Raw genomic sequence first — 27,336 nt, forward strand, 5'->3', positions numbered from 1 at the left:
AACTCTACCTCGCTGTGGTATGTTTTCTTCTTTCTCTTTGTAGTTACCTTTCTTTTCTGTCATGCAGCAGTATATTCCCATAGTTCTTTTAAACCGTTCAAAGTCTGTCTTCACGGCAGAGGTGATGAAGATTGCGATATTGTTCATTTTGTGAACAATGTGACATCGGAGTTGAGTTAGAGTTTATTACTCTACAGTCCATTTCTTCTGTGACTGTCACTTCATCTGATGTAGGTACCCTTTTGTACATGTACGTACAGCGAAGAAAGGTAAATTTATCCTGAGTCTAGCAAATCGTTACTTATTTCTACGTTGTAAGCCAGAACTTTGGCGGGGGGCTTTTAAAATTGGGAGTTCCTCTTTTCCAATTATGGATTTCGATTTAATATAAGGTGCTATATTTGGTTCCCAAGCATTTAATCGATTATGAAAATAAATTAGAAGGGAAAAAAGTCCGTATGAGTTTTGGATTTTAAAAGGCAAGCCTGGAATATGTGCGCTGAAGATCATGATTTCTTCCAGAAGCTTACATATTTTTGGTCCTTTAACTCGTATTAAAACGTCTTTAACTTTGATTCTGAAAGGTTTTGCATGTGAATTGTGTTCAGTGTAGTAGCAGCTTACCATCACCTGAGCTGAATATTGGTCGTTTTAGCCGACTGGATTTTAATTTGTTCGACAGATACTAGCGTACTCATACAGTAAATAAAGCCTGATTGAAGCTTTTCGTCACATGGCAACCATTGCACGAAAATATTAAAAGAAAACTTATCAGCTTTTGTACTGATGACAGTCAATCAAGATGTAAGTGCATGTTTAAAGCATCTTTCATCGCCATTCAGAATTAATTTCCTCAATACCATTTACTCTCACGATCGTCTTGTTGTTTTTCACATGAACCTCAGCTTGTATGGTTATTAAATTTCATTCAATATGCCGTCTCGTTGGGAGGATAGTGGGCATTTAAGGAGTGGCAGAGAAATGCAGTAAACAAATCTGAAGTTTCTTTTTTGGTTATTTAGCAATCAGTCCTACTAGTCGTACTAGTCATACCTTTAGTTTTAAAGGCAATTGCAAGTATTTGAAGCGTTTTTGGAAAAAATTTCAGCAAGTTCAGTTTTCGACAACGCGAGAAAAGATTTAGCGATTATACCGTAAACTTCCGAAAATAACGTCCCTCGTTACTTTCGGTATTAGCAGCCTTTGGGGCTCGTTACTTTCGGGAGTAGTTAATATCGGAGGGTCGTTACTTTCGGGGAGCAAAAAACGTTATATAAAGTTGATACGACTGGGCTCTTTTTAAGAAATCTTGAAAACGTTTTCGTAAAAACAATTCTTTCAACAACAAATTAAATTCTGTTTCAATTTAAATCTATGTTGGTGCCACATGGGTGAGCTCTTCACGTTTAGACCGTGTTGTCAGTGGTTGGTAGGAAAGCTAGTCAGATACAGTAAACTGTTCCTACTTCATGACACACCGGCTACGTTAGTCTGATGTAACAAGATCTCAGTGCATTGGTCGAGTTTTCAGTTTATATAAATTGGAAGACACGTTCTTTTAATATGCTCCTGTTAAAAATGATTCAGAATTGTCAATTTTAATTTAACGAAAAGTTCCTGTCAGTATATTTCTGTTACTTGATGAAAATTCTACGTGTGTTGTTTTAACACGGTAGTGCAACATGAATCGGCGAAGCACGAATTGACATTTCACAGCGCTTTGTAATATAAGCAATACCTTCCTTTGTTGTAGAGTGCCTTAAATCAAGTGACAGTTCGGTAACTTTCACTTGACTACTGAACCTTGGTCTCACTATTGTCGGTGGAGGAGCGAGGTGGTTCGTTAATTACTTTCAGAGGGTCGCTACTTTCGGGATTTACTAGCGGCCACAATTTTTTCACGTTACTCCCGGGGGCGGGGGTTCGCTACTTTCGGAGGTTTACGGTAAGTTAAGGAGGTCTTCTACCCCCAGATATAAATTTTTCTCCCCAAAAAAATTTATTTTGGAACATGAAGATTGAACATCCCTGACTATTTGCAAAACGTATTTTGAAACGATTTTTTCAACGTAGCAACGCCCATAGCAATGGTTGTTTACAGTCTAAAAGTACTCACAAAATGGATTCAGTTCAGTTTTGGTACCTCTCAAGGTGTTCAGCCTTAAAAGTTCCACGGCAGGAGGTTTCGCGTTACCTTTTAGGGTATTGAGCCGAAAACAGTCAATGTCAGTTAATGTGTCGTTCCTGGTTGTTTTAAAATTGGTACCTCTTAGGGCGGTGGAAAACATTTCAAGTCACCCCCACAAAATAGGATCTTGGTGCCTCTTAGGGCGCTCTTTTCAAAATTTCCGACGAGCACCTCCGTCCATGTTATATGGAAGTTTTCCCTCCCCCCCCCCCCCCCTCCCACACGGATTGCTAGTCTGAAGGGACAGTGTTAAGATCAGTTCTATTCTTAATCCTTCTTAAGATATACTGTACGGACCTGTTGCATCAAGTTCGCTCGACTGCAGCTGAACTACTACGCACTACTTCTACACACTACTTGGTTGTGCATAAAACTTTGTTCACAGTAAAATGGTCAGTGCCTTTACGTGCTTGTGAAGAATCCCTCTTTTTTATAAAAGAACTACTTGAGAGTAAAGATCCAGTGTCTTCGCTCATCACTCACAGTAAAAGTTTTTTTAATCTCAAAAAGGTCGGTAACTATTTTAATTAATTACTTTTCATTATATATATTACTAATTTTGAATCAGTCAAATTTAGAATGACTTAAAAATCCTTAAACACCTTTATTGGCAAAAATACTTTCTTCTCCGCACTAATTCACGTTGGTAACCGATTGCAACTTAATTTCGTTGCAGATGAAAATTTCTAGTGGACAAAAACATCAAAACTCTAGCTGTCACAAACTTTTCAAACGCTTCATTAATTATCGTTGTTTGTTTGTTTACATGTTAATTAATTTCTTAAACGAATGACGTCAGCTGGAAGAGTTGTTGAGCAATTAGGATTATACTGTTAACAACCAACCAGCCACACCCATCAAGTTACATAATCGAAATTTTTCACCACGAAAAGAAGTCTTCGTGATCTAACATAATTAAAAGGGAAACAAAGAATACTTATCTTTTTACAAAGGAAATTAAAAGTTTACGTTTCGTTTTCGTAGAAGAAAGATTAGGACGAAAATAAAATAACAATTTAATAAAATTTAACCGGACGCGCCATATTCACGGAAAGGTCTGTAATCCGATTTAACACATTTTTGAATTTTGTCGACGTACTTATTGGGTCACGTAAGAAAACTTTTTTATAGGAAATCTTTTAGAACGTCAAGAGATCAGAAATAATATTTCGTTTTTGAACGGAATAGCGATAGGAACAAAATGGCAATTTTAGAAGCACGAATTCCAGGAATTTTTTAACCGCCGATACGTCACATACTTACAGAATCACGTGATCAACAGGCACCCGGAAGGAGAAATTGGTGTACTGTGATGCACTGTCAAGTGTTTCGAGCTTTCTGTACGATAAACACTTAGATGAAAAGATGTCTACCTTATCTGAAGCGTGTTTGTACGACTGGGATGTGGAGAGAATGGTTATGTGGCTAAGAGAGGTGAGTTTAAATTTAGCTGGCGGATGATTTCAAGGAGAGCGTTTGCAGATTATAAACGACTTGTCAAAATGTTGGCCCTTGCAGCTGGTTTAAGCAACGGGTCGCTAATATCGTAGAAAGAATAGGAGCAGTCGTGTTAGAACATTCCTGCCGTACTTAAGGTTAAGATCCACTGAGATCTCTTCGCTATTCATAACTGAACTAAACACGGTCGAGTCTTCCGTTTGGGCTAAGGTTTTAATGTGCAATTCAAGTGTAAAGCAATTCATTTGTTTGCGGGCCGCTTCAACAACTTCGAGGGAGTACTAGCTGCGATCGTTTCAAAACCACAGCCGTAGATAAGATGCATCGTGCAAGATCGCATACCTGGTTTGGATCGTCTTGGAGGGTAAGTGTCTTGCGAAATCCAAATGAATTCCGGAACTTCTCGGAAAAACCGTAAATACTTGACAGACGAATTGCAAAGCACGTAGTGTAAGATATAAAACTAAGATTTCGCAAGAGAGTCTTCTTGTAATATGTTTTTATCAAACCGAAAGCTTGGTGAATGAGTCAATATTCACTGAATGTTCACTGGTCAAATGTTGACGGCACAAAAAGAAAATAGCTCAAAGGTAAGTTTAAAATTGCAAATGTCTGAAATGAAACAAAATTTGAAATTAACAACTGATTAACTTGAATGCAACTCGACAGGTTGATCAGCTCATTGAGTTAACATATATGTTTTTACTTTTAAATTAAATTTGTTCTACTTGATAATCAATATGACGTGAAGCTTATTTTTGACTGTTGTCTCATATTTTCAATACTAATATTGTAAAATTTTGAAATCTTTTAGCAAGTGCAGAAAAGTTGTTGTAAAATTTGTATCCTGTTTTCCTTTAATTTTTATTATTTCAGCATTCATTGTTGAATACTTACTGCTTGAATATTTCATGGGTTTATGTATAATATATTGCAAGTGGAAATTATTAGTAAAGATGCATTTTGCCTAGTTTGTTCCATGAGTGTAAATCCATATTATAATATTATGGAAAAATGTGGAAAATTTTATGGAAATTGACCTAAACTTTCTGAATATTTTACTGAAATTTCTTAAAATTGTTTTAGAAATAGAAAACTTGTACTGTGTTTCTATTGAGTTATAGAAACATGAGTGGAAGTTTGGGAGAACGAGAAATGCTGTGGGAACAAGAGGCGAGGCGACTGTTTTCTTGCAGGCGAGTGTTTCCTCAGCTTTTTCGAGTTCACCCAAACTTTCACGAGTGTTTCTATAACTCAATAGAAACATGGAGAACATGTTTTCTGTTTCTGTTAGAAACAGAAAACAGGAAAAACAGCTTGTTAACTTTGATTATCAAAGTGTAAATTCTCTTTGCTTGCGCCATCATTACCGTAATGTCAACAGCTCATGCTAGTTCTGTGTTTTCATCCAGTTACAGAAACACGATTTTTAACCAATCAGCGTGCGTATTTTCTTAGGACTGTTTTCTAAACTGAATTAGAACACAATGAGGTAGATCAGATGATGTTTTGATTTTTCCCAATTTACAAATTGCAAGCTTTGTAGAGAGGTCAGCACAGCACTTATGTGACAGTTAGATTAACGTATCTCGCCCTAAAGCGTGGTTTTCACGAACTCAGTGCCAGCACAAGTGCAAGCATATAGTAGAATATACCATTCGCAAAATGGAACTACATCTGGGACCTGAGTGGCATTGTTGCCGCAAACAGTCAGTCTATGCCACCAATGCAATGGTAGGTTAAAGATATATATGTTACTAGCCGGCTGAGAGGTCCGTTTAATGAAAAACTATGACCAAGCTCTTGAAAATGCTGCCAGAGGTCGCAGTCTGAGGGCAGCATTTTCAAGTTGGAGGTCACAGTTTTTCACTATTAATGCCGACTGACCCTAAGCCGGCTTTTCTACCATAAATTGAATAGCAGAAAGCGAGGAAATTCATTTAGCGTGTTCCACAGAAATTCTCTCAAATACAGCAATGATCAGAGAGGTAAACTCAACTGCAATCGACTCATTTTTTGCTTAAAATCGTGCGGCAAGAGAAACACAGGATTCATGGGGAGTACGCGCCTTTACAGTGCCAAGCTACAAACAACCAAACAAACTCTCACAACTTCAAAACACTCACCCGAATTTACTTATGGTGCATAGGATAAACTTGCATTGATTAATCATCGATGGAAGTGTGAAAATAGGTAAAAAAAATTGAAGATTACTGCTAATTTGTTCACAAAAATAGACCAACACGACAGATTCCGCCCGCTGTGGTGGGCCTGATAGGAAAATTCCGCCTACTCCCAGGACCAATCAGATTGCAGGATTTGTTGAATTCCACCTGCTCTTGAGCTGAGAAAAAAAATTCTTTTCTCGTGGTAAGGTTACTGTAGATTTTCAAGGGCTGATTTTGAGTCATGACTTTTAAAACAAGTCAATGATGCAATAAAAATGTGTCAACCATTGAGTTGAGCAGTATCAATTTTTGTAGCAATCTCATCCACAGACTTGTATTTTGCTTCTTTTGTTATCCCAGGTTGCATCTTTTTCACACAGAAGGCTTCACTTTTGTTGATTGCATTCATCTCCTAAGCAATAGACTATGCGATTTTGTACAGTCTTTGCATTCCTAAATTTGAACGTAAGTGCAAATCACAAGCAAATTTCTTCACTGCCCTCTACTGGCACACAATGGGATTGCCATGAAATTACCAGCTGATAATTAATGACTGATATCTGACATGGGAGCCTCTTGAGATGCTTTTTTCCTCTCCTTCTTAGATTGTTTTTCCATATTCCATATTCCATATTCTAGTTCAACAAACAGGCCAACGAATACGTGTTTTGTTTTGATGTATAAATATTTGTATTGGGCTCAGCAGGCTGAATAGGCCATTTCAAAGGTTATTCTGCTATCTTTTCTCTTTTTCCCTTCTGCTTCTTTTCCATTTATCTGCTGATTCAGTTTATAAGCTGCTGAATGTTTCACAGTAGACTTTTCCTGGTGTAATATTTTCTATGAAATATAAACAATGCACCTTTCCAGGGAAGCGTTCCTATAACGTTTATTGTCACCAGACTCCCTGGCAAGTTGTAAGTTGCATTTCATTGGTTAATGGGATGGTCACGTTGACAAGCGCTTCAGTGAGGTGCAAGGCTGAAAACTCAAATTTTATTTTTGTGTGAATTTCCTCTCGAGATCTTGGTGAGTTTTTGGCTGGCGAGATTTGCGAGATCTCTGGTGAGATCAGCAAGATCTTGTCCAGATTTAGAAAGACTCAAACATCACAGCGAGATCTTGGCAACCTTGGTGAGATGTACAGTGTTTCCACCAGAGGGCGCCATTGCAGGAATCCCGCGTTACAATCAGAGATGCCCCCCAGAAAAACGAAAAAAGGGCCAATTTGGCCCTTTCCTTTTACAAGACTGCAGGCTTAATACAGGTATAATAGTTTAAAAGCCATCCAAGGGCTCAAAATTGTGATCGATAGGTCGCCAATGCAACAAGCATTTCATCCTTGGCGACCAAAAATTCTGGTTTAGTCGCCATAATACAGCATAATGGTGACTACATTTCTCTGTGTTGATGATCAATAACAGTTATTTTGTCACACTTTATGTCCTTATAGAAAATCATATTGAAAGATCTTTGCTTCTAAAACATTCAACATAAGAAAATAAGTCAATCTGTGCTTTTGCTTTGCTGTATTGATTCTCTCACATCGGAAAACTTCCAAATGGCTGACCATGTTTGAAATCGCCCTATAATGTATTGCAAACCGTTGATCATTGACTATGTCATGTATGCCTAGGGATTGCTCTCTTGTAATGCACGGATCCTTCATACTAGTATCTGATTCAAAAGAAACTTTATTGAGTAGAAACACTTCAAAAAGCACTTATTAAATTTTTTAGATCCTAATAAACTGCTTTATTTTCCTTGGTACCCTGATGCATTTTTCCCCTCTGTAGCTTTCAATTTATTGGCCCCTTTCCTAAAAAATTGGCCCCTAAAAGAGATTTTCAGGGGCCACTTTGGCCCTCAAGTAAAATTTTCATCATCAGGTTGTATCATCCCAGCGAGTAACAGCAGTCAGAAAATTTTCTTTTGTTCTATGCAACCTATTGAAATATCAAAAAGGCATCGGATAATTTGTTAGCCCATCATCTCCTGAGTTATATTTTCCAGTCAGTGTCCTCAGTAACAAAAAGACTGGTAAATCAGTTTAGCAAGGACAGTCATTTTTGTGTTTAAAGGCTTGCACATGCCTACCTAAACAAAAATGGCAAATAAATTGTTATTTTCGGATTCTACACTGTATTAGCCTTACAGTGATATATAGTTTACCAAGGTTTTCTTTAAAGCAGCATGTAAAGAAATCTAATTAAAAGCAATATTTTACTCTCTTGCTTTGCTCTTTCATAAAAACAAATTTTGTTTTTACCGCTCAAAAATAACATTCATGTCTTCCTTACTCTGTGCTGTATCCTCTTTAAATTAATTAACTAGTAAGTAAACATGTTTTAATTCCTGGCCATTTTTATGACAGGAAAGTCTTCATGACTGTGTAATGCCTTTCTCATTGAAGAAAATAAATGGAATAACATTTCTGGTGAGGAGATTTAGATTTATTAAATATTAGTTTCTTGAATACTGTTTAAAGTACATTTTGTAGTTGTATTAGTTATTGGTGTATACAACTGTTAATTAGTAATATTTTCATAATTAATTTTCGCCACAACTTGACATCTATTAAACACTGTCAGTTTTAAGAGTTTGTGACTCAAAATCGAATATTTTATTCCTGACTTGTTTATTCAAGGGCTGTGGAGACCCCTTTTAAAGTAATGGGGATAAAAATCTGGCCAAGATAAACAAGCTTCAGGGGTCACTGTTCCACCTTTTTGTTACTTTCAAGCTGTGGTAAATTTCATACATTAACCCTTTTACTCCCATGTTGCCCACAACTGGCCATGACGAGCCTTGGCCTTTGTTCCACTTCTGACGTCATCACCTTTGACCAAAATTGTCATCATCCATACTCAAGTTCTGCAGGAGCAAAAGATCTTTCCAATGATACCCAGATCAGAGTAACTGGCTCAATGGAGCCTGAAATATGCACAAAAATGTTCAGAAATTTGAGGGAAAAACTTGCAGCAAAATTCCCTGCGACTACACTTGGCTACTCCATGGTAAAAATTGCCTGTCTCGATGATGCTTTCTCAGAAATCTTTGAACTGGAAGCAAACCCAGTTATAGGTGAATCACTGCAGCAAAAAGAGAAGGACAGAAAGGAAAGGCAAAACATTAATTAAAATAAAAAAAAACCCCAAAAGCCTAAAGATGTACTAGGTCACTTTCTTGTCCAAGATTTTGGCACATGCCCAAGCAAAAATGTTGTAAAACGTGATGCTAGTGGAAAGGAAGACATGCTGTCATGTTGCAATTGCCTTTTTGAGTAGATTGGAGCCAGTTTGGCCCACATCCAGGCTGAAAATCTCCTAAGTGTCCAAAAATTGTGTTTTTGGCAAAAAGCTCCTCAGTCAATGGGTTAATTGGCATGTCATTGATCTGGAGCCCTAAAAAATCAACCCAAGTGCAAATGTGGTAGGGCTATGGCCCTACCAGCCCCTCCCCCTTAGCGGTCCCTGTTATGAGAGATAAATCAAGATTGCAAATCTAACAGAGAGGCTAAAAGGTGATCTCTCAGAAATGAAGTTCCCTACTTGAGCTACGTACTGACAGGAACTGTTTTGAGCCTATATTTTGCTGATATTGTGTATTGTTCCTAACCTTGGACTTGCAGAACTTATCAGATTATGAGATCACGTCACTTCGCATATCACAAGAGAGTAAGAGGTATTGTCAACTTCCATTGGTTGCAATGTTTCATAGATATTAATCCAAGACTGGAGTTGATTGAAAGTTAATAATTTTCATTCTGTATTAATAAATTTACTTTTCATTTATTTGTCACAGAAAACTGACAAAAGTGCTCAAAAAGATAAAAGCAAAGAGAAGAAATGTCAATAAAAGGTAAAGGTAATTTGGACTTATATGTTAACTGGCCATTGTCAACACTGTGCATTACTGATAGAGGTTCTTGACTTATTGTTGGAGCTTCTTTTGAAGTGTTCAAGAGCCACTTGCCATTTTTCAAATGTGACATACATGTACACAAAGCTACCTTGAAGACAGTGTTTACGGTAAATAGTCTTCAGTTGTCTCCTTCCTACAATATATTGCCCATCCACTAGCCTAAGGGAAACTGAAATTTTTCTGCATTGTTAATGTCGCCATAGCGAAAAACCAGTACTTGGGTAGTGGTCAACTTAAAAACTAGACACCCTAAGAGTGTTTACTTGGGCTTCATTACGAGTACGCGTATTGGACACGATAAAAGCAAATGAAGGAATCAGGATATTTTAGCATAAGAGTTCTGCTTAGATATTTAGTATTCATTACTTGCTACGTTGAGTATCCTCCTAATCCAATCGCAAGTTTAAACCATTTTGGTTCAAGAATCAAGCACAACTGTTTACGCATTTATGGAGAACTTGTTTGCAAAGAATTTTCTGGGTCTCTTTTCAACTTATGGCGATTACATTGTGCATCCTAGCAGAAGTTGTATGAAGTTTGTTTACTGGTCGTGATGATCTGAGTGAATTGTGTAGCTGAACATTTTGCCATGTTGCGATCTTCAACCCTTTTCAAGAGTCATATCTCCTTTGGAGAGCGAGTAATCTCTTTCAAGAGAACCAAAACAGTATCATGATAAACAACAGTTTACGACAAGGTGTCAAATTACATTGCACATAATTTGCATAAACTTTCAAGTTGCGTTTTTTGTGGATAACTTCCGAGAATTTGCAACCTTTAACGCAGTTTATGAAGAAATATTCAAGCTACATATTTTTTATTAAATCAAGGCAGGAGTATTTTTAACAGGGAACTCATTTATAAGGGAAGATGCGGCATTCTGCTTTGCTATTTATTTGGTTTCGTGCTCATCTAGTCAGTCATGTCACGCAACATGATTTTCGTTAGCAGTCAGACACAGCTTTCTAAAAGAATTGGCGATTGCTAAGACTCAGCTAATTATATTTGAACTATTAGTGAAATAAATTTGGCTAAACTATCGTCAGTGCAGATTTTCCTTAGGACTCGGCAAGAACATTTGTTCATCAATAATCCTGGACAATTCCCCGCACAATCGAACTTTTAATTTTCCCGCACAATTTGCCTCCAAAATCATACAATGATATTTTTGTTTCCTGCACCCCACTAGAAAGCCAACTTGGAGGTAAGATATTTAATTCAAGTTACCGAAAGTCTTATCTGTACAAATTTGGAGATCAACATATATTGTATGGTACAAGAAACAAGTCGCATGTTTTAATAAGCTACAAGCCCAAAAATGTTTTCATATTTAGCTCATTTTATTGCAATATGATTTGCTTTACTGCCATGTTCTAAATAATAACAGCAGTAGCTACATACCATCATTGAGTGCCTATTTTTTGTCAGTGTTTTCATAGTTTGAACTCATACCGCGATCGGCTCAATTGTTATCTCACGAGAACATTTTGAAAGTGAACTTTGCTTTCCTGGCTGGCTTTCAAGTGATGTAATTCGTGGACCAACCCTTTCCGAAAATGATCGATATCTTTGTACATGTATGTGAGATGAACATATAAGGCACAATTATTGCCAAAACTTTCTTCACAAAACATTGCATTCTGCCATGAAGAGCAAGCAATGTCGAGTTCTCTTCCCCAATTTTTTCCATGGTCTACGCATGGAACATCTGGGACCATGATCCCCCTTTTGGCAACTAACAACGGCTTGCATTTTATGACTTGGGCTTTCCTATGGAAGCCAGAGTGAAAAACGTGACCTCAATGAGCTCTAAACTTGAGCCCACAATATGGTCACGTCATACTCTGTCAGTGGATACCTTGTTTTGATAGGTATCAATTGATCATAACATGGATGTCCAATATCAAAGACATACCTTGTAAAGCAAGGTTGCATGTCACAGTCAACCTATAAGCTGGGCTATGGCTGCCATGTTGTGCAACATCATTGTCATTGTTGTTGTGTACACGCACCTACAAGCAATATTGCTAGCCATTTTTACCATGAAAAAAGTGATTTGTGGGCTCCTATGAGTATGGGGCCATGCTCCTCTATCTTTTTATATTATTGCTTTGTTTGAAGGAATAAAAATATGGAGAGAGAGAGAGAGAGTTGACATTATTTTCCTTGTTTATTGAATTACTGATTAAGTTGCAAGTTATTGTTTTCAGATTTGATGGGGAAACATCAAGGATTGAAGGGAGAAAAAAACCTTCTATACCAGCACATGTACACGATGACCCTCATGAAGATGGTATTTATCTGATAAAAATATTATATACAGGGTTCTCATTAATTTAGGGAGTAGACAGCTTGCTTCATGAAGTAGACGGTTGACACCAGTTTTGAGTGCCGAAGGCACCAGCCCCTAGTGGAGTCTGGGGGCGTGCCCTCCCAGAAAATTTTGATATCGAGAGGCTCTGAAATACTATTTCATGCATTCTCTTGGATATATTTCCTCAAAAATGGTAAAGTTTGATAAAGGCCAAAATGCCAAGAATTTTAAGGGACAGAGCAGGACATGTGCTTTTGCTTTCAGTGGGTAGTGTTTCCACCGGAATTGATGCTGTAGATGTGCTTGGCATGATACAATCCACACTGGTATCGATCGATGACTCCACTACTGACTGTTTGACTCAACTACTGATTCTTTGAGCACTTCCGCTGCTTTTTTCTTTTTTAGAAATCCCATCATTGTGGTTTGCTGCATCGGTCTTTTTGTTGAGCGTGAGTTGGCCATTTTCAACGTTTGTAGTACAAATAACAAATGAATCAACTCTGTACATAATCGAGATGCATGCTGCGTTTGGTTTGTGATTGTGGGCGCATGTATGCAAAGCAATATGGCAGTTTGTTGGCAAGGTAAACACGAACCAGCTAGGGATCAAAACAGACCTTAAGCAGCAAGAAAATGTAAAGGCTAATTTTATTGTGCAATGCAAAAATGGCTTAGAAGGAAGTTGTCCCTTTTGAAGGCAGACATTTTTATTTATTTTCATTACTCTTTACAACTTAAACACAGATTATTTCACAAAAAGTAGGTGGCTCAGAAATCAAAGTAGCCGGTTCTTGAGCTGGTGGCCAACACTTAATTAATGAGAACCCTGATTTATAATAATAATTTTCAATAGCATTTCACATTAAATAAAAAGAGAGCTATCAACTGAAGTCAGCATTCTTTGCTTCAGAGGCTGCTTGGCCATTGCAATTTGGGACATGATTACTCAGTGGCCAAATTTACACTGTCTAGAGCCAGGTTGTCTATCTGGACAGATTATCCATCTTAAGTACTTATAATCCATCTAGGTATAAGACAAATCCATCTATTGTAAGTATAATACAAACTTCAGTGGATACGGGTTTAAGACCACGTGGAAGCATGGCAAGAGAATGCTATCAAAAACAATATGGTGGCACTCGTAGCGTTGCTGACAAACAAAGCAAGAAGATGAGAATTAGACACAGCAGTACACTGTATATCAGAGAAGAACATCCTCTGTCCAGCGTATGCCTGAGTCGGAAAAAACTTAATAAACTTCACATTACCCTTTTCTCTAGGAAACCTAGGAAAACAATTTAAGTAGAGATGAGAAGTAAGAAATGGTGGGAGGAAGGCCTTCAAATAATGGACACACCCTTCATTTCAGTCTTGGAGAAAATTGAACATTTAATTACAAAGGAAACAACAAGGTTTAAGAAACCTAACCCTACATTAAAACCCATCTTTGTTTTTCATCTAGATATAAATTTAGAGACAAATTATCCATCTTAGACAAATTATTCCTCTGTCAGCCTGTCTTGAAGACAAGTAACGTAATATTATTTCAGCAGAAAGTGACGGCTGGTGTACAGATGAATTTTCTGATGACCCTGATGAGGAAGATGAGGTACAAGTTTCAGTCAACTCTTTTGTTGCAATTACATGCAACTTAATTAAGCATATATTTTTTACATACTATAAAATACCAAATGTTGTGCGGCTCCAGAAAATACTGATACCCACCCTAAGGAGGGTTTACTGATTGAAAATTCCAAGCAGGATTGGCCTCAAAGGCTATGTTCAATTTTTCAAGGAAAGAATATGAAACAAAAATTTGTGCAAGTATTATGTACAGGGTCTGCAAGCCCCTCTGGAAGAGTTCATTTTGCAAGTAAGTTAAAGGAAACACTCCAAGCACTAGGCTGGCTGTGTTACACATCGCTACTGTTTATTGTCGATTGATTGGAACATGTGAATTAGATACTGTATGCTCTACGAAAACATCTAGTTGAGCATTTCCCTGAACACACTTTAAAATTAATAGATTACGTCTAACTTGTCAGATGACCTTCCTGTATGACCATGTCCCGATGAAACTGTGGTGCAATTTCTCTTGAAGGACCATTTAAATGTGGATGAAACTGATACCATAATTTTATGGGAGATCAAGGAAGGAGAGGGCACCAGAATTTCAATGAAGATGTTTTTCTTAAAATCTACTTGCATTTCCCAAAATTTCAGGAATTAGAAAAATGACTATGATTAAAGATCGTTTAAAAACATTCATGCAAAATAACATATTAAGATTCTTTAAGATAGAGCTTTTGCAAAGTAACCTAAGAAAATGTAAATTTCAGCTCAAAATCTTTCTTACAGATTTTTTAATTTTATTTTGTTCGAATGTCTTTTCCTCGCGGAAAACTGTCAGTAGTAAGCTACCTTAACTTACAATTAGTCCATTAATTTTTATTCTGTCCTCAGGAGGAACAAAGTGATGATGACTCAGGCGGAGAATACATTGAACCAGAAGGAGATGACACTCTTAATCATACTCCAGGTGAGTTCTTAATTAATTTGAAAACTAATAATAATAATAATAATGATAATAATAATAGTAATAATAATAATGATGTAATCTAATAATAATGTAACTGTGCAGTCATTCTGTTTTCTTACCATGTACATGCACAGCTTTAGAATTGTATGGTGTTGGATAGTTTTTTGTTTTTTTTTCGTTCACCTCCCCAGAGTTTTCTTTTTCTGCCAGGTGATAGGTGATTTTCTCAACATGTTAATGCCTCCATCACCAGCAATATTGTTTTTTTCACTACCAAAGTAATGATCATAGCCCTCTGATACGAAATGTAAGTTCCCTTGTAATGAGTCTTAATGGAAAAAGATCTCCTCAGGACTAGACTCCCTGTAAAGGGTTTGAGGGAGGGGGGTGGGGGTGGTGTCATTTTCAGGACAGCTTAAATGACAATATTATCAAAGATCTATGGTACATGTATATACTATGGACAAGATACAATTTGTCTGTAAGGGCAGCAGCCCTGGACTATTCTAAGAGTATTAACTATTTACGACAAAGCTCCAATGAAACAAGAAGAAAGAGGCTGACAACGTTTGAGCCAAACTTTAACAAAATTTATTGGTATGAGAAAATAAACCCCCTGGGTGTAAAGAGAGGGACGCACACACTTCTGAGTGTAGGTTGAAAATGCGTTTTACTCTAACCACGAGACCCTAGATATATCGGTATCTCACAATCATTTAAGTGTCAATCAAATCCATCGGAAGCGGCGTATATTGTAACATCTCCCCTTTTATAACGAGCTTAATTAGAACTTAATTTTCCACTGTGGTATGACAATCAATATAAAACGGTAAAAAATTATATAAAAAAAAGAAAACAAAAAAATCAGTATGTAGTATCTAGTATGCGAACTCTAAAGTCCTGGAAACGAGTGTCCACGTTTGTAAGACTAGTTTGCAAACTTTAGAGTGTCTTTAGCACACGTAATCCTGAAACTGTACAGGTTTCTTAATGGTCCTGGAGCTTGTTCTTGCTGCTGGTGTAGTTGTGCTGGCTGCAAGGTCGGTGCTTGCTGACAACATGGAAGTTTGTAGTACTACACTTTCAGCTTTAGGGCTGTCTTGCTCTGCTACGTGCTCAGACTGAGATGGTTTGATTGCATGTCTATTGCGGCATAGCACTTCCCCTCCACTTGTTTCTACTAGGTAAGACCTGTCTGAGAGTTTCTGCAGTGGCTGTTGGGGGTTGCTGGCTTGAAATTCAGCACACACTTGGCACTTCGTAACAGCCTCTTTGATGTCACTGTTCATGGCTGGCCAGTAGACACAATCTCTCGCCTTCCTCAAGCAAGCTTCTATTCCAAGATGGCTGGAGTGTAATCATGATATCACTTCAGGTCTTGGTGCACGGGGAATGATAGCACGTTGACTCTTAAGGAGTATCCCATTGTGCAACGTAAGATCTTCGCGAAAGTTTCAGTAGTCCCTGATGGAAATAGGAACTTGTTCCCTTGTGTCAGGCCATCCCACCAGTATGGTGCTCTTGAGGGTCTGCATCACAGGATCTTGTTCAGTGGCTTTCTGTAGCTGGGCTAGTCTTTCGCTGGTAATCTTGACTGTGTCTAATGGGTTGATTTCTTCCAGTTCTAGAGCAAACACCTGGAATTCATCATAAGACTGGTTGCCTTGATCTTTGAGGTAGGCTCTTGACAGGTGGTCTGCGACATACATTTTGGAACCTGGCTTGTACTGCACATCAAGGTTGTACCGTTGAAGTCGTAACAGCATTCTCTGTAGTCTGCTTGGGGCTACTAGCAGAGACTTCTTAAAGATGGATTGCAGTGGCTTATGATCAGACTCAACAGTGATCTTCTCTCTTCGTGTGATGTACTGACTGAACTTTGAGCAGGCAAAGACGATAGCTAGGCATTCCTTCTCGATCTGGGTGTACCGCTGTTCCACTTGTGAGAGAGTTCTGGATGCAAATGCAACTGGTTGGCCATTCTGCAACAGGGTGGCTCCAAGGCCCTTCTCGCTAGCATCACATTGTATGGTTACTTCTGAATTCATATCATAGTATTTCAGCATGGGCTGTCTTGTAACCAGTTTCTTGATCTCTTCAAAGGAGTCATCGTGCTGTTTTGTCCAGATAAACTTTGCATCTTTGACGGTCAGTTGACGTATTGGCTGAGCAATCTCTGACAACCGTTGGAGGAACTTGGCCAGGTAATTGACGAATCCAAGGAGACTGAGTGCTTGCTGTTTGCTGGTAGGTTTGGGCATCTCACTTACAGCGGTCACTTTGTTTGGGTCAGGTTTGAGGCCTTCACTGGAGAGGACATGTCCCATGTACTTGACTTCGGGTTTTCTGAGGTTCAGCTTCTTGCTTTTAAACTTTAGGTTGACATCATGCGCACGTTTCAGTAGTTTCAGCAAATTCTCGTTATGGTCTAAGGTAGCTTCATCCAAAGTATCACCGGAGCCTATCACTAGAATGTCATCTCGTAAGACTTCCATGCCCTGCAGGTCACTTAGGTGTTCTTGTATCTTGTATTCAAACTCTTTGGGTGCTACATTAACGCCAAAGGGCATGCGGAGGTATCTGTACCGGCGCAAGGGTGTCCAAAAGGTGGTAAGCTTGCTGCTTTTCTCGTCTAAGCTTATCTGATAGAACCCATCTTAGGCATCTAGGGTGGTGAAAACCTTGGCCTTGCTTAGCTTTGGGAGTACTTCCTCCAAAGTGGGCATTTGGTATTTTGGGCGTTTTACAGCTTTGTTGAGATCTTTGGGATCTAGACAGATTCTGATCTTCCCAGGCTTAGCAACAACAACCATGCTGCTAATCCAATCAGTCGGTTCTGTTTCTTTCACTAGGATGTTTTTCTTCCCTAGTTCTTCTAGCTTTGCTTTCACCTCTTTGTGTAGCGTGACTGTAATTCGTCTGGGTACGTGATGCTCTGGTGTGACGTCTAGGTCAACTGTGAAGCTTGTTTTTCCAATGTGACTGAGGCCTTCAAAAACGTCTTTGAAGTCATTGAGAATCTTTTCTTTGGTGAGCTTGGGCTTGTTTTCTTGAATAGTGTTGACTTGTGCCGCCGGGTCACAGTTTATCTTCAACAAACCCAGGGTTTCACAGGTTTCTGCAGACAATAGCGGCTTGCTTTCTCCTTCTACAACTTGAAACTTGAGCGTGTACTGTTGTTTGTATTTGTGGCGAACTTTGAGTGACACTTCCTCAAGTGGTTTCATCACGGAACCATTAAACAATTGGAGCCTCACTTTGCTTGTTTGCAGAGCTGGATTGCCATCTTGATTGATGACTGACAGATCACAATGAGATAGCACATTGCATGTTGCTCCTGTGTCAAGCTGACATTCCAAGGTCGTCTTGAAACAATCAGTCGCGTCTGTAAATTCAAGCGCAGCAAAAAGCTGTTTCCCTTTGGCTTGCACGGACGAAACTTCTTCGACTTTGAAGAAAAATTCATCAGATTCTGTTTCCGACGTTTCTGCTTCCGACGAGTCTGAAATCGATTCCATCTGTTTAACTTGCGATGTGCGTGATACTGATCTGCAGACTGACGCGAAGTGGTTTTGTTTTTTGCATGCTTTGCATACTTTTCCAAAGGCAGTACAACTTTCGAGCTTGTGTCTCTGTTTGCTTCCACAGTTAAAGCACTGATAATTCTTTTGTTTGGCCATGTCGTCTTGTTGTTTCTTGTCGCTTCTAGTTTTCTTCTTGCCATTATGTGGTACGCGTGGCTTGCTTCTATGTTTGTGACAATCCTTGTCGTTGCGATCCTTGACAACGCGAACTTCCTCTGTGGCTTTCCTTTCATCTGGCTTCATAGCTTCCAACTGCTGGCTTGCAGCTTCGTTTGAACGGCAGATATTGAGCGCCTTGTTTAGATCTAAGCTTTCCTCTTCCAAGAGTCGTAATTTGGTGGAGTGATCCTTGAGGCCGATAACTAGCCGATCTCTAATTAACTCTTCTGTCAGCGTTCCAAACTGACAAGTGGAAGCCGTCTTTCACAATCGGTTCACGAAGCTATCTATGGTTTCTTCGGGCAACTGGGTGCACATGTTAAACTGATATCGCTCGTAAACCACGTTTCTCTTAGGCTTAAAGTATGCCTCTAAGGCTTGAATACATGCTTCGACGTTACCTTGTTGTTCAGCGTCAAGTTTTAGGTTAAGAAAAATCTGTAAGCATTCTTTACCCATCAGGGAGCGGAATGTGGCAAGTCGTATCTTCTGCTCCTGTTGGTCGAGGCCAGTGGCGACTTCATAGTCTGTCCATTGCTGCCTAAAGAATTCCCAGTTGTTCACTGGATCACCCTTGACATTCATCTGGGCAGGTACTGGGAAATTCGATGTGAATGTGAGAGCACGTGTGGGGGTGCCGGACGTTGCAGGCGGATCGAGTATTTCGGCGAACGGCCTGCTTGTGACTTGTGTAATGGTACTACAACTTTCATGCCTAAGAAGGCGGTTAGGTAGGGCTTGTCGTACTTTACACTTCTGACACCATGTAAAGAGAGGGACACACACACTTCTGAGTGTAGGTTGAAAATGCGTTTTACTCTAACCACGAGACCCTAGACAACGGTATCTCACAATCATTTAAGTGTCAATCAAATCCATCAGAAATGGCGTATATTGTAACACTGGGTGAGAGGGAGGGTACAAGATTTGGCTGAAGGAAATAATTAACTAGTTTTATCTAATGACAAAACACTCAAATTGGATAATAGCAAAGGTTCAACTCAGGCCTCCTGATGTGGAGTCCAACATGTTGATCATTAAGCCACTGTACTTGCATGTGCATTTACTTCCCTAACAGTTAGGGAAAACCTTAGCTCTTACTCTTGACCTAGATTATACAAATAATCATGATGATATTTACTCATACATTCAATTGCATCTCTCCAGGTTCACCAAGTAAGGAAGTTGCTAGTGTTCCCCTTGGTCTGGTAAGATATTTTGTCAACTCCTTGATGGAACTCTGTTCAAAATAATTAATACAGTAACTATGCCAGAAAGCAGACATTTAGAAATGGACCCAGCCACATGTAAACACAGCATTTTTAACCTGGCATAAGACAGCAGCTCTCTTACGTTGACGTCTTATTCTGGCCCCAGCCTGTGGGGTTTCACTGTCAGTAATATAATGTACGACATTAAAATTCATCATATGAAATATATTTTATTAATTAATAATTACATTTTATTTTACGGCTACATGTACTTGATATTCAGTGTTTGAACTTGTCAGTAGTGAAATCAGAACCCTCTCTGATCTATAGCAGTGTTGTTGTTGTGTATCATAATTTGCTTACAAGTAGACAACATGATGTAATCATTTCGTTGATAATGACTTACATCATAATTATGATTTATTTTGTGTGTTTCTGAATAGGTTGCTCAATTAAAAGCAGGTTTGAATGGAACCATTCGAAAAAATGCTTTTATGGGTCCTCCCACAAGTCCACACACCAAGGTCAGCACAGTAATATTTAATTCTTAATATTAATTAATTATATCACATTATTGCAATAGATATTTCAACTCTCTAGTAAGTCACTGCTGCGGCAATGACATACCACATAATGCAGTGATGCATCACAATATTTTTAATTGTATGGTGTGAATATCAAAAGTTGAAGTTGATTGAATGATTGAATGAATGTTGAATGTTTATAGCGGTTGATGCACTTAGCTACAACTAGCAAGTTTTCAGGCATGCCACTTAAACTGAAGAAACAAACATTGCAAATAAACACAACAGGCTTAAAAGTCCCAACCGGCAGGAGGCAGACTCAGTTGGTATCACTGACAATACTATTGATGGTACAAAAAAATTAGTGGTGACATACAGTCTGCTACCGGTACTTCACTTTTTTCTTTAGATGGAGTCCATACCAAAATAGATTCTTTAAATTGCCACAATCCAAATAGCAGAACATGTGGGGCCTAAGAGCAAATTATTGTTTTTAGTTGTAGCTTGCTGGGGAGTTGTTGCATATTGTATTGTTTATTATCATGGCCAATTTATAGAGATAATTAAGTATTGTATCATGGGAAACTCTATTATTGCAGCCTTGTTACTAACTGGGTGGCCTGACAGATGGAAATAGAATTTACATTTTGGTGTTCAGAGTAAACATTCAAGTTGTAACTTTTTTTTTGTCGCAGAATTTTCTTAAAGGATTAGAAAACCTGTTACAATTCCATGTTTCTATCAAGTTATAACATGAGTGGAATTTTGGGAAAACTCAAAAGGGCTTTTGAAATACTTGCACCATTTCTCGTTCTCCCAAACTTCCACTCATGTTTCTATGACTCTATAGTTTTACAATTTTTTCTATTTCTTATTGTAAATTAACTTGCCATGTTATGTTAAATTTGATATACGTTTGTGGTATTTATTTCCCTTTCAATAAGGAAGTGCATTCTCATTGGTCAAGGATATCTTATTTAACAATATTAGAAGTATGGAAAATGATATTGTGCTGTGAATTGGACTGGCTTCGTGAGACCAATACTTTGAATGCAGATTAACATGCAATTAACATCAAGACAGATTTTTCTGTTCAAATTGTGTCAAGTTGAAAACTTCAAAATCCATTTTGAGATTCTTTTGAAGTAGGCATATTCAGTTTGTTGTGTTTCGACAAAGTTGAAAACTGAAAGTTGTTTATGGCGAGGATTAACTAGTCATGTTGAAATTTTGTAGCTACGGGTTTCAGTTTTCTCAAAAAGCAAAGGAGGAAAATGTTGTAAGTTACTAGGCTTAGCTGTTATTTTTAGCTGTTTTGGCAATTGTGTGAGAATTGATTCTCTTGGGTATACCTGATTGGTTATTGTAGCTTCAAGAAGGTGTTATTATGCAGGGATTTAAGTTAATCACACAATTTGACTTTCAGACTACTCCATCACCATTTGAAGATGAAGAAGATCAGATATACGATGAACCACCAGATGGTGAAGAAGACGGTAGGTCAAAGTGTCAGCAAAGTGTTTGAATTAGTATTCATCATTCTTGTGACATTTTATAGGTAAGCTACAGGGTAGAAAAAAAACCAGGTCAGATGAAAAATGAATGTAAGACTTTATTTAAGTGTCAATAGTATTTAGCTTTGGGGACACTATTTACACAGTAAAATATAGCTTAGCGACATTAAGTTAAAACTATTTAAAATTTAATTTCTATTTACTTGCCCCAAGTAAATTTTGCTCTTGGGTTTGTGAAAATCAAAGTTTGGTGGTCTGGTGGGCAAGTGAAATTAGCCTCAGAAGCCTTGTTAGTTGATAAGGCGTGAACATTGTACACCTATTAGGCAAGTGATATTTTACTGGGAGCTAATGAAAAATGAAATGTACTGGCCCACTGGGCAACTGGATTTCAAAACTGTTTTTCCTTCCCTGAGCTACAAGTCATGTCGCCAAGGACTTCTTGTTTTATCTGCTGAAGAAGTGATCTAAAGGATCTATGTTTATGAAAATAGGATTGACCGTTTAATGATTTTACTGGTTTATATCTTAACAGCTGTAGAAACTCAATATGTTTTGATACTAATGCCTCAAGAAATGATTGAGGCTGTGGAATGTGGTCTGTTTTCTTCACTTTAAGATTCCTTCTCTTTGTGACTGTAGACTCTTGATTAAGACTAGAAAATTAGAAAGAAAATTCAGTGATAATAATGAAAGGCCAATTGATGATAAAATAGAGCCAAAACACAGCTTATCCATGCCGGTACGTCGTGGCTGGAGTAATTTGTATACCGACAGACCAATATTAATGATATAAATTAAAAATGCAAATTTAATCACAGTATTACTGAAACTAGAAACCTTTCAATTTCCAGTATAAGGATTGAGAGCGGCTGCTTGTTTCACAACACAGATAAAATACTGATAGAAATAATCTTCCTCTGCAGTTATATATACACACAAAGTTAAAATACGCGCAAATTTTTTTTCAGAGTTTGTTATTATAAGACTCTATAAATATAATTCCAAGTCACTTAATAAAACAGTGAATTACTTTATGTTATGAAAGAATATATAAAACATACATTTAAACTTCTTAAATGTCATGAAATAAAGCATTTAGTCAGTTGAAGCAAGTTTAAATCAGGTCATAATAGAGTGTTATTGAAATTGTCCTCTTTTACTACTGAATTAACGCTGATTGCTTGATCCTATTTTGCTTCTGAATGTTCCATTTTGCAACATACATGTAGGCTGTTGATCAAAGATCTTTGAGCAGTGTCTTATTACTTAATGATATGTTCCTCTGATTTTACCATTGCCAATATTTTGCCCAAATTAACTAATGTGCAATGACTTCTTATTATTTCTTCTTTTCAGAAGTTTATGAACAACCGAGTGATGATTCTGGAGGAGGTAGGGTATTATTATTTTTTTTTTCACATGTAGCATTGTTAGTTCATTAGCTCTCCCATCACACAATTAATTTTAGTCTTTTCTCATCATGTTTCCAGATAGATTTTAAATACAAGGTACCCATAGGGAATTCCTGTGGGTCAAACATATAAGCCTCAACATAATCATCAGAACTTTTCTATTGTTGCTTGGGTCATGTAACTGACCTCATTGGTTGTTCGACCCATTTGACCCTCTCTTACATGGTACACATCCTCACAATACAAACATTCTGTGAAATTTGATGAATAAATTTGGTGTTTATTTTGTCTGATTTGTGCTGTTAAGGTTACTATTGAATTGACTGGTTGCTATTATTCCATTTTTTTAGGCATTGTAGTCCGCCCAATGTCGCATAGGAAAATAATAAAATGTGATTCTGACAAGGGAGAATATCTTGACGCAAGGGTAAGAGTTCTATTTTATATTCTTTGGTTTCCTTGAGTTATTAGTGAGAGACACAGTAGCCTATAGTGGTCAGTGTGCTTACATGTATGTAAAAGGGAAAGGTGCATATAATTTTATGTCTGATATATGACCAATAATGTGCACTCCATCTCAAAAGTTACATTTGCTGGGGATATGTTAAGTTACAAATGGAAGTAGTCACTGTGTTGGTAAATTAAGCCCTTGAAGCCCAGTGAGTTCATATCTTTCAGTAGTTAAACTCTGCCTTCTGTAACATGAGTGGTTAGGATTATTACCTCCCCCTGGATCGGATGCCAGTTCCCCACAGGTTACCACTACCCCACATTCTGTCCTGTTTTCCCAACAGTTCATTTGTGCCCATTAGTATTCCTGGGTGCAGAGAAGAAATGTAACAGTAAATTGTCCTGCTGCATAGTGCAACACATTGGCCCCTGCCAGAGCTGGAACTCAAAGTCTGGCACACTAACCATTAGCCTACTTCAGTGCCTCCCAAATGAGTAGAAATCTGCATGTTATAAAGTTTTGTCACCTGATTAACAACTGCATTGCTAAATGGAGGTTGGGTGCCAGCTGAGACATCCAGGAGCTTGGCAGCCAGCTCCTGGATGAAGACCACTCCCATGGCTGGCAAATCCTGGAAACCGAGCCATGAGCCCCCATGCAGGGCTCAAAGTTAACGACCAACTGGTCGCTTTTGCGACTAGATTTTTGGCTGTGCACCTAAAAAATCATGTGTGGTCGCACCACCACGTCTTAAAAGTCAAAGTACAGTCCGACTTCTCTAGTGCTTACTCACCCGACCATACTAATGTACTCAGATTGATAAATATAAATATAAACATAGATATAACACAACCAGGCACCAGATAATAAAGTTGCACCATTTTCCTTTCATCGGTGTGCGTTCTATTCGTCGTCTTTAAGCCTAATTTCCCAGTGGATTCTCCGAACTCGAACGTGCATTTCTTCCCCACGTTCTGTGTTGTAAACAACTCCGCTGACACATGCAAATGAAGGAATGAAGCACATGCTTCTTGGTCACCAAATGGGGGTCATGGTGCCAGGCGGTCCCAGCGGAAAGCATGGAAACTGGGGATAAGATTGAATCGTGTGCTCGTTCTTCGCGAACAACAGTTACAGAAAGCTTTGTTGTCGCTTGTCTGACACACAAAAATGTCCAGCGTTTCTGGAACGGGACAGTCCACGAATTCTATGGCTTGAAAGCTGGCCAAATGTGCAAAGTTTGTGCTAGTTCTCACGAATACCCGGATGATGAAAAAATCAAGAATCTTCGCGAACAGAATTTGAAAGGTGAGGCAAACAACAAGCAACTGGATAGTGAGGATACTCAACGAAGTGACTTCAGAAGTTAATATCTAAGCTTAACTCTTGTGTGAAATATCCTGATTCTTTTATTTGTTTTTGTTGTGTTCAATACTGCTAGAATAGGCCCAGTTTGCAACACGAAGCCTGAGTCGCTCTTTTTGGAGCGTTAAGTATTCTTTTGGGGTAGGTGCTCCAAGTATTTGAAGCTGTGCGCCTAAAATTTTTAACTCTGCGCCTAAAATTTTGGCAGTGTGCATAAAAATTTACACCTGGTCGCACAAGTGCTCCCAAAGCCAAAAATAAACTTTGAGCCCTGCCATGTGGAAGGGGAGACAGGCACCTGTCACACTGAATGTACAGTGGAAAGAGGGAGGGAAGGGAGGGGAAATGCTTGAGAATGTGCTCCCATGCAAACGCTCACTGTAAATGCTATGTCTGTGAAGGCTGCCAACACACTTTTTAGTCCAGGAGCACATGGAGTCCTGGTGCATGTGTATATCAAAACACCGCTGACCACTATGGGAATGCAGGCGCTCTTTGTTGTTAACTCCATTAAATTGTGTGTAACTGCATATATTTAATATATATTATGATCATTCTTTCATCAGGCCCCAAAGTACGTCGACAAAGACATTGCAGCAGGTACGATAAGATTGCATGTTAATTGTCCTTTTCTCTGAAAATAATTGCAGCATTTTGAATTGTCACTCCATCTTTTATTTATAATCTACGGAACATTTTGTTTAGATATATGAGCTTTTGGGCCAGGTTGTTCAAAGCTCAACTAGGGTAACCCAGGATTAGTGAGAGGGTTTCTTATTTCAGTTTTGAAACATTTCAGTTAAGTTTCTGTTTATATAATAAACTTATTGCTTTTCCTTCAGTTTTGAATTTGAATAATCTCAAACTACAGAAAACATAAGCAATGAAAAACATTTTAAATTTATTCAGACAAGAAAAGTAATACTTTGGTTAACTTTTATTCCTGGGTCAGTGTTAACTGACTTTCAACAACCCTGCCATGGTCTTTACAGTTAAAATACCCTCAGCCAATGAACACAGCAAAGTAATAAACCATAGCCACAAACATTATAAGATTAACTTTTTGTGTTCATTTACTGGTCAGGAAATTTGTGCTTCAGTGAAATATTGTAACTATGCACAAGTTTGTTGTGTTACCACAAAAATAACAGTTTGGCTGTGTGATCAAAACAATACCAATGCATGTACATAGGCCCAACTTGAGATTAAAGAATTTTTTTATGATTAAACCTCACAGTTACCACAAACTTTTTAATTTACTGTAAATTATTTGTTTTTTTGGAAGGTCCTCCTCCTCCTCCTCCTGGCCGGCCTCCAAAACCTGGAAATTTAAAGGGAAAAAAGCCTATGCCCCCACTAGTGTCAATGGAGCAGGTTTGAGATTGAAATTTCAGGTTTTGAGAACTGCTAAAGACTAATGATCATTTGAGGTTTTTGGCATGACCAAAGCAGAGCTGAACACTGCAACAACAGCTGGTTATTTGACAGTGGCTCTGCAAAAGTTTGCCTTTCTTGGAAATGGTTGTATATAATAGGTGCAGTTACACACACCACAATAAATGGCATTTGCCATGGTAGATCATCCCAGGGTGCATCACTCAAGTTTGGGTTTTAGTATACTGTGTTTACGACCAGTTACACACTATTTGTGATTTGCCAAGGTAAAAAAAATAAGTTTGGCGGACTTTCAGAGTGAGCAGGACTTTCATCATGGAAACTGTGGAAATTAGGGTGACAACTGTGATATACAGGATACAGTACAAAGCTGGATGGTCCAGGTTGATCCTTCTTTAATCCTGGGTGCTGGTTTTGGTTAATGAAAAAATCCATTGTACTGTTCAGCATCGATATTCAAATTTCTGTGAAGGATAAAATTATTGGTTTTAGTCATTGTTTAAGTAACCCATCTAGCAAACAGGTTGAGAGGTCACCTGAAATACACATGATACTCATAGCATTGCCGAGATCATGCTGTACAACAAGTATCTATGATGTTGAAGTTGTTCTTCAGTAAATATGGCGCAAATGAAACCTGCAAAGAAAAACTACTTTGATTTCCTTTGCGGTATATGAACAGAGCATCATGATTAGCTCTTGTACCTTGGGCATCAAAACACCATCATGGCAACTTACCACCTTAAGTGGCATCCATGTGTGCTTCATGTGATCTTTTTGGTGTATCCATGGATATCTATGGATATTTACCAAAGGAAATTTACCTCTGTCAGGAAATGTCGGTCACACTCACTAAATGCAGTTTCCTGTGGTGGTGGTTACATGTATTTACCACGGTAAAGTGCCCCATGTAACCACACCTAGTGAATGTTAACTAACAAGAGATACAAGTAGTGTTAAATTATCTGCCTGTTATCCGAATAACTCGATAAAGATGTGTTGTATGAAATAAGCTGTTCTCTTGATTATGGGCTCTAAGTTTTGGTAGTGCCAATTATTGAGCAGGGTTTTCACAAAGGACCAGGCTCCAGACAAATTGATTGTCTGTCAGAATTGCCCACAGC

General features: G+C 38.2%; 1 protein-coding gene across 3 annotated transcripts in view; it reads left to right on the top strand.

The window, feature by feature from the left end:
- Positions 1 to 3,451: 3,451 nt before the first annotated feature.
- Positions 3,452 to 27,336, top strand: part of LOC145478064 (uncharacterized) — a 39,984-nt gene continuing 16,099 nt past the window's right edge. The window contains exons 1-14 of one of the 3 annotated variants that reach the window (XM_081455964.1): positions 3,452 to 3,622; positions 8,189 to 8,251; positions 9,446 to 9,498; positions 9,619 to 9,675; positions 11,949 to 12,031; positions 13,606 to 13,664; positions 14,519 to 14,594; positions 19,505 to 19,545; positions 19,992 to 20,072; positions 21,499 to 21,568; positions 22,946 to 22,981; positions 23,352 to 23,428; positions 25,384 to 25,417; positions 26,103 to 26,191. In XM_081455964.1, coding sequence (XP_081312090.1) covers positions 3,554 to 3,622; positions 8,189 to 8,251; positions 9,446 to 9,498; positions 9,619 to 9,675; positions 11,949 to 12,031; positions 13,606 to 13,664; positions 14,519 to 14,594; positions 19,505 to 19,545; positions 19,992 to 20,072; positions 21,499 to 21,568; positions 22,946 to 22,981; positions 23,352 to 23,428; positions 25,384 to 25,417; positions 26,103 to 26,191 — 888 coding nt within the window. In that variant the 5' untranslated portion in view covers positions 3,452 to 3,553. Of the gene's footprint in view, positions 4,011 to 8,188; positions 8,252 to 9,445; positions 9,499 to 9,618; positions 9,676 to 11,948; positions 12,032 to 13,605; positions 13,665 to 14,518; positions 14,595 to 19,504; positions 19,546 to 19,991; positions 20,073 to 21,498; positions 21,569 to 22,945; positions 22,982 to 23,351; positions 23,429 to 25,383; positions 25,418 to 26,102; positions 26,192 to 27,336 lie in introns of all 3 variants that reach the window. The other 2 variants (XM_081455966.1, XM_081455967.1) reach the window with 2 other exon arrangements.

The sequence above is a fragment of the Orbicella franksi genome, chromosome 2 (genome assembly GCF_964199315.1).
Source record: "Orbicella franksi chromosome 2, jaOrbFran1.1, whole genome shotgun sequence".
Lineage (NCBI taxonomy): Eukaryota > Metazoa > Cnidaria > Anthozoa > Scleractinia > Merulinidae > Orbicella > Orbicella franksi.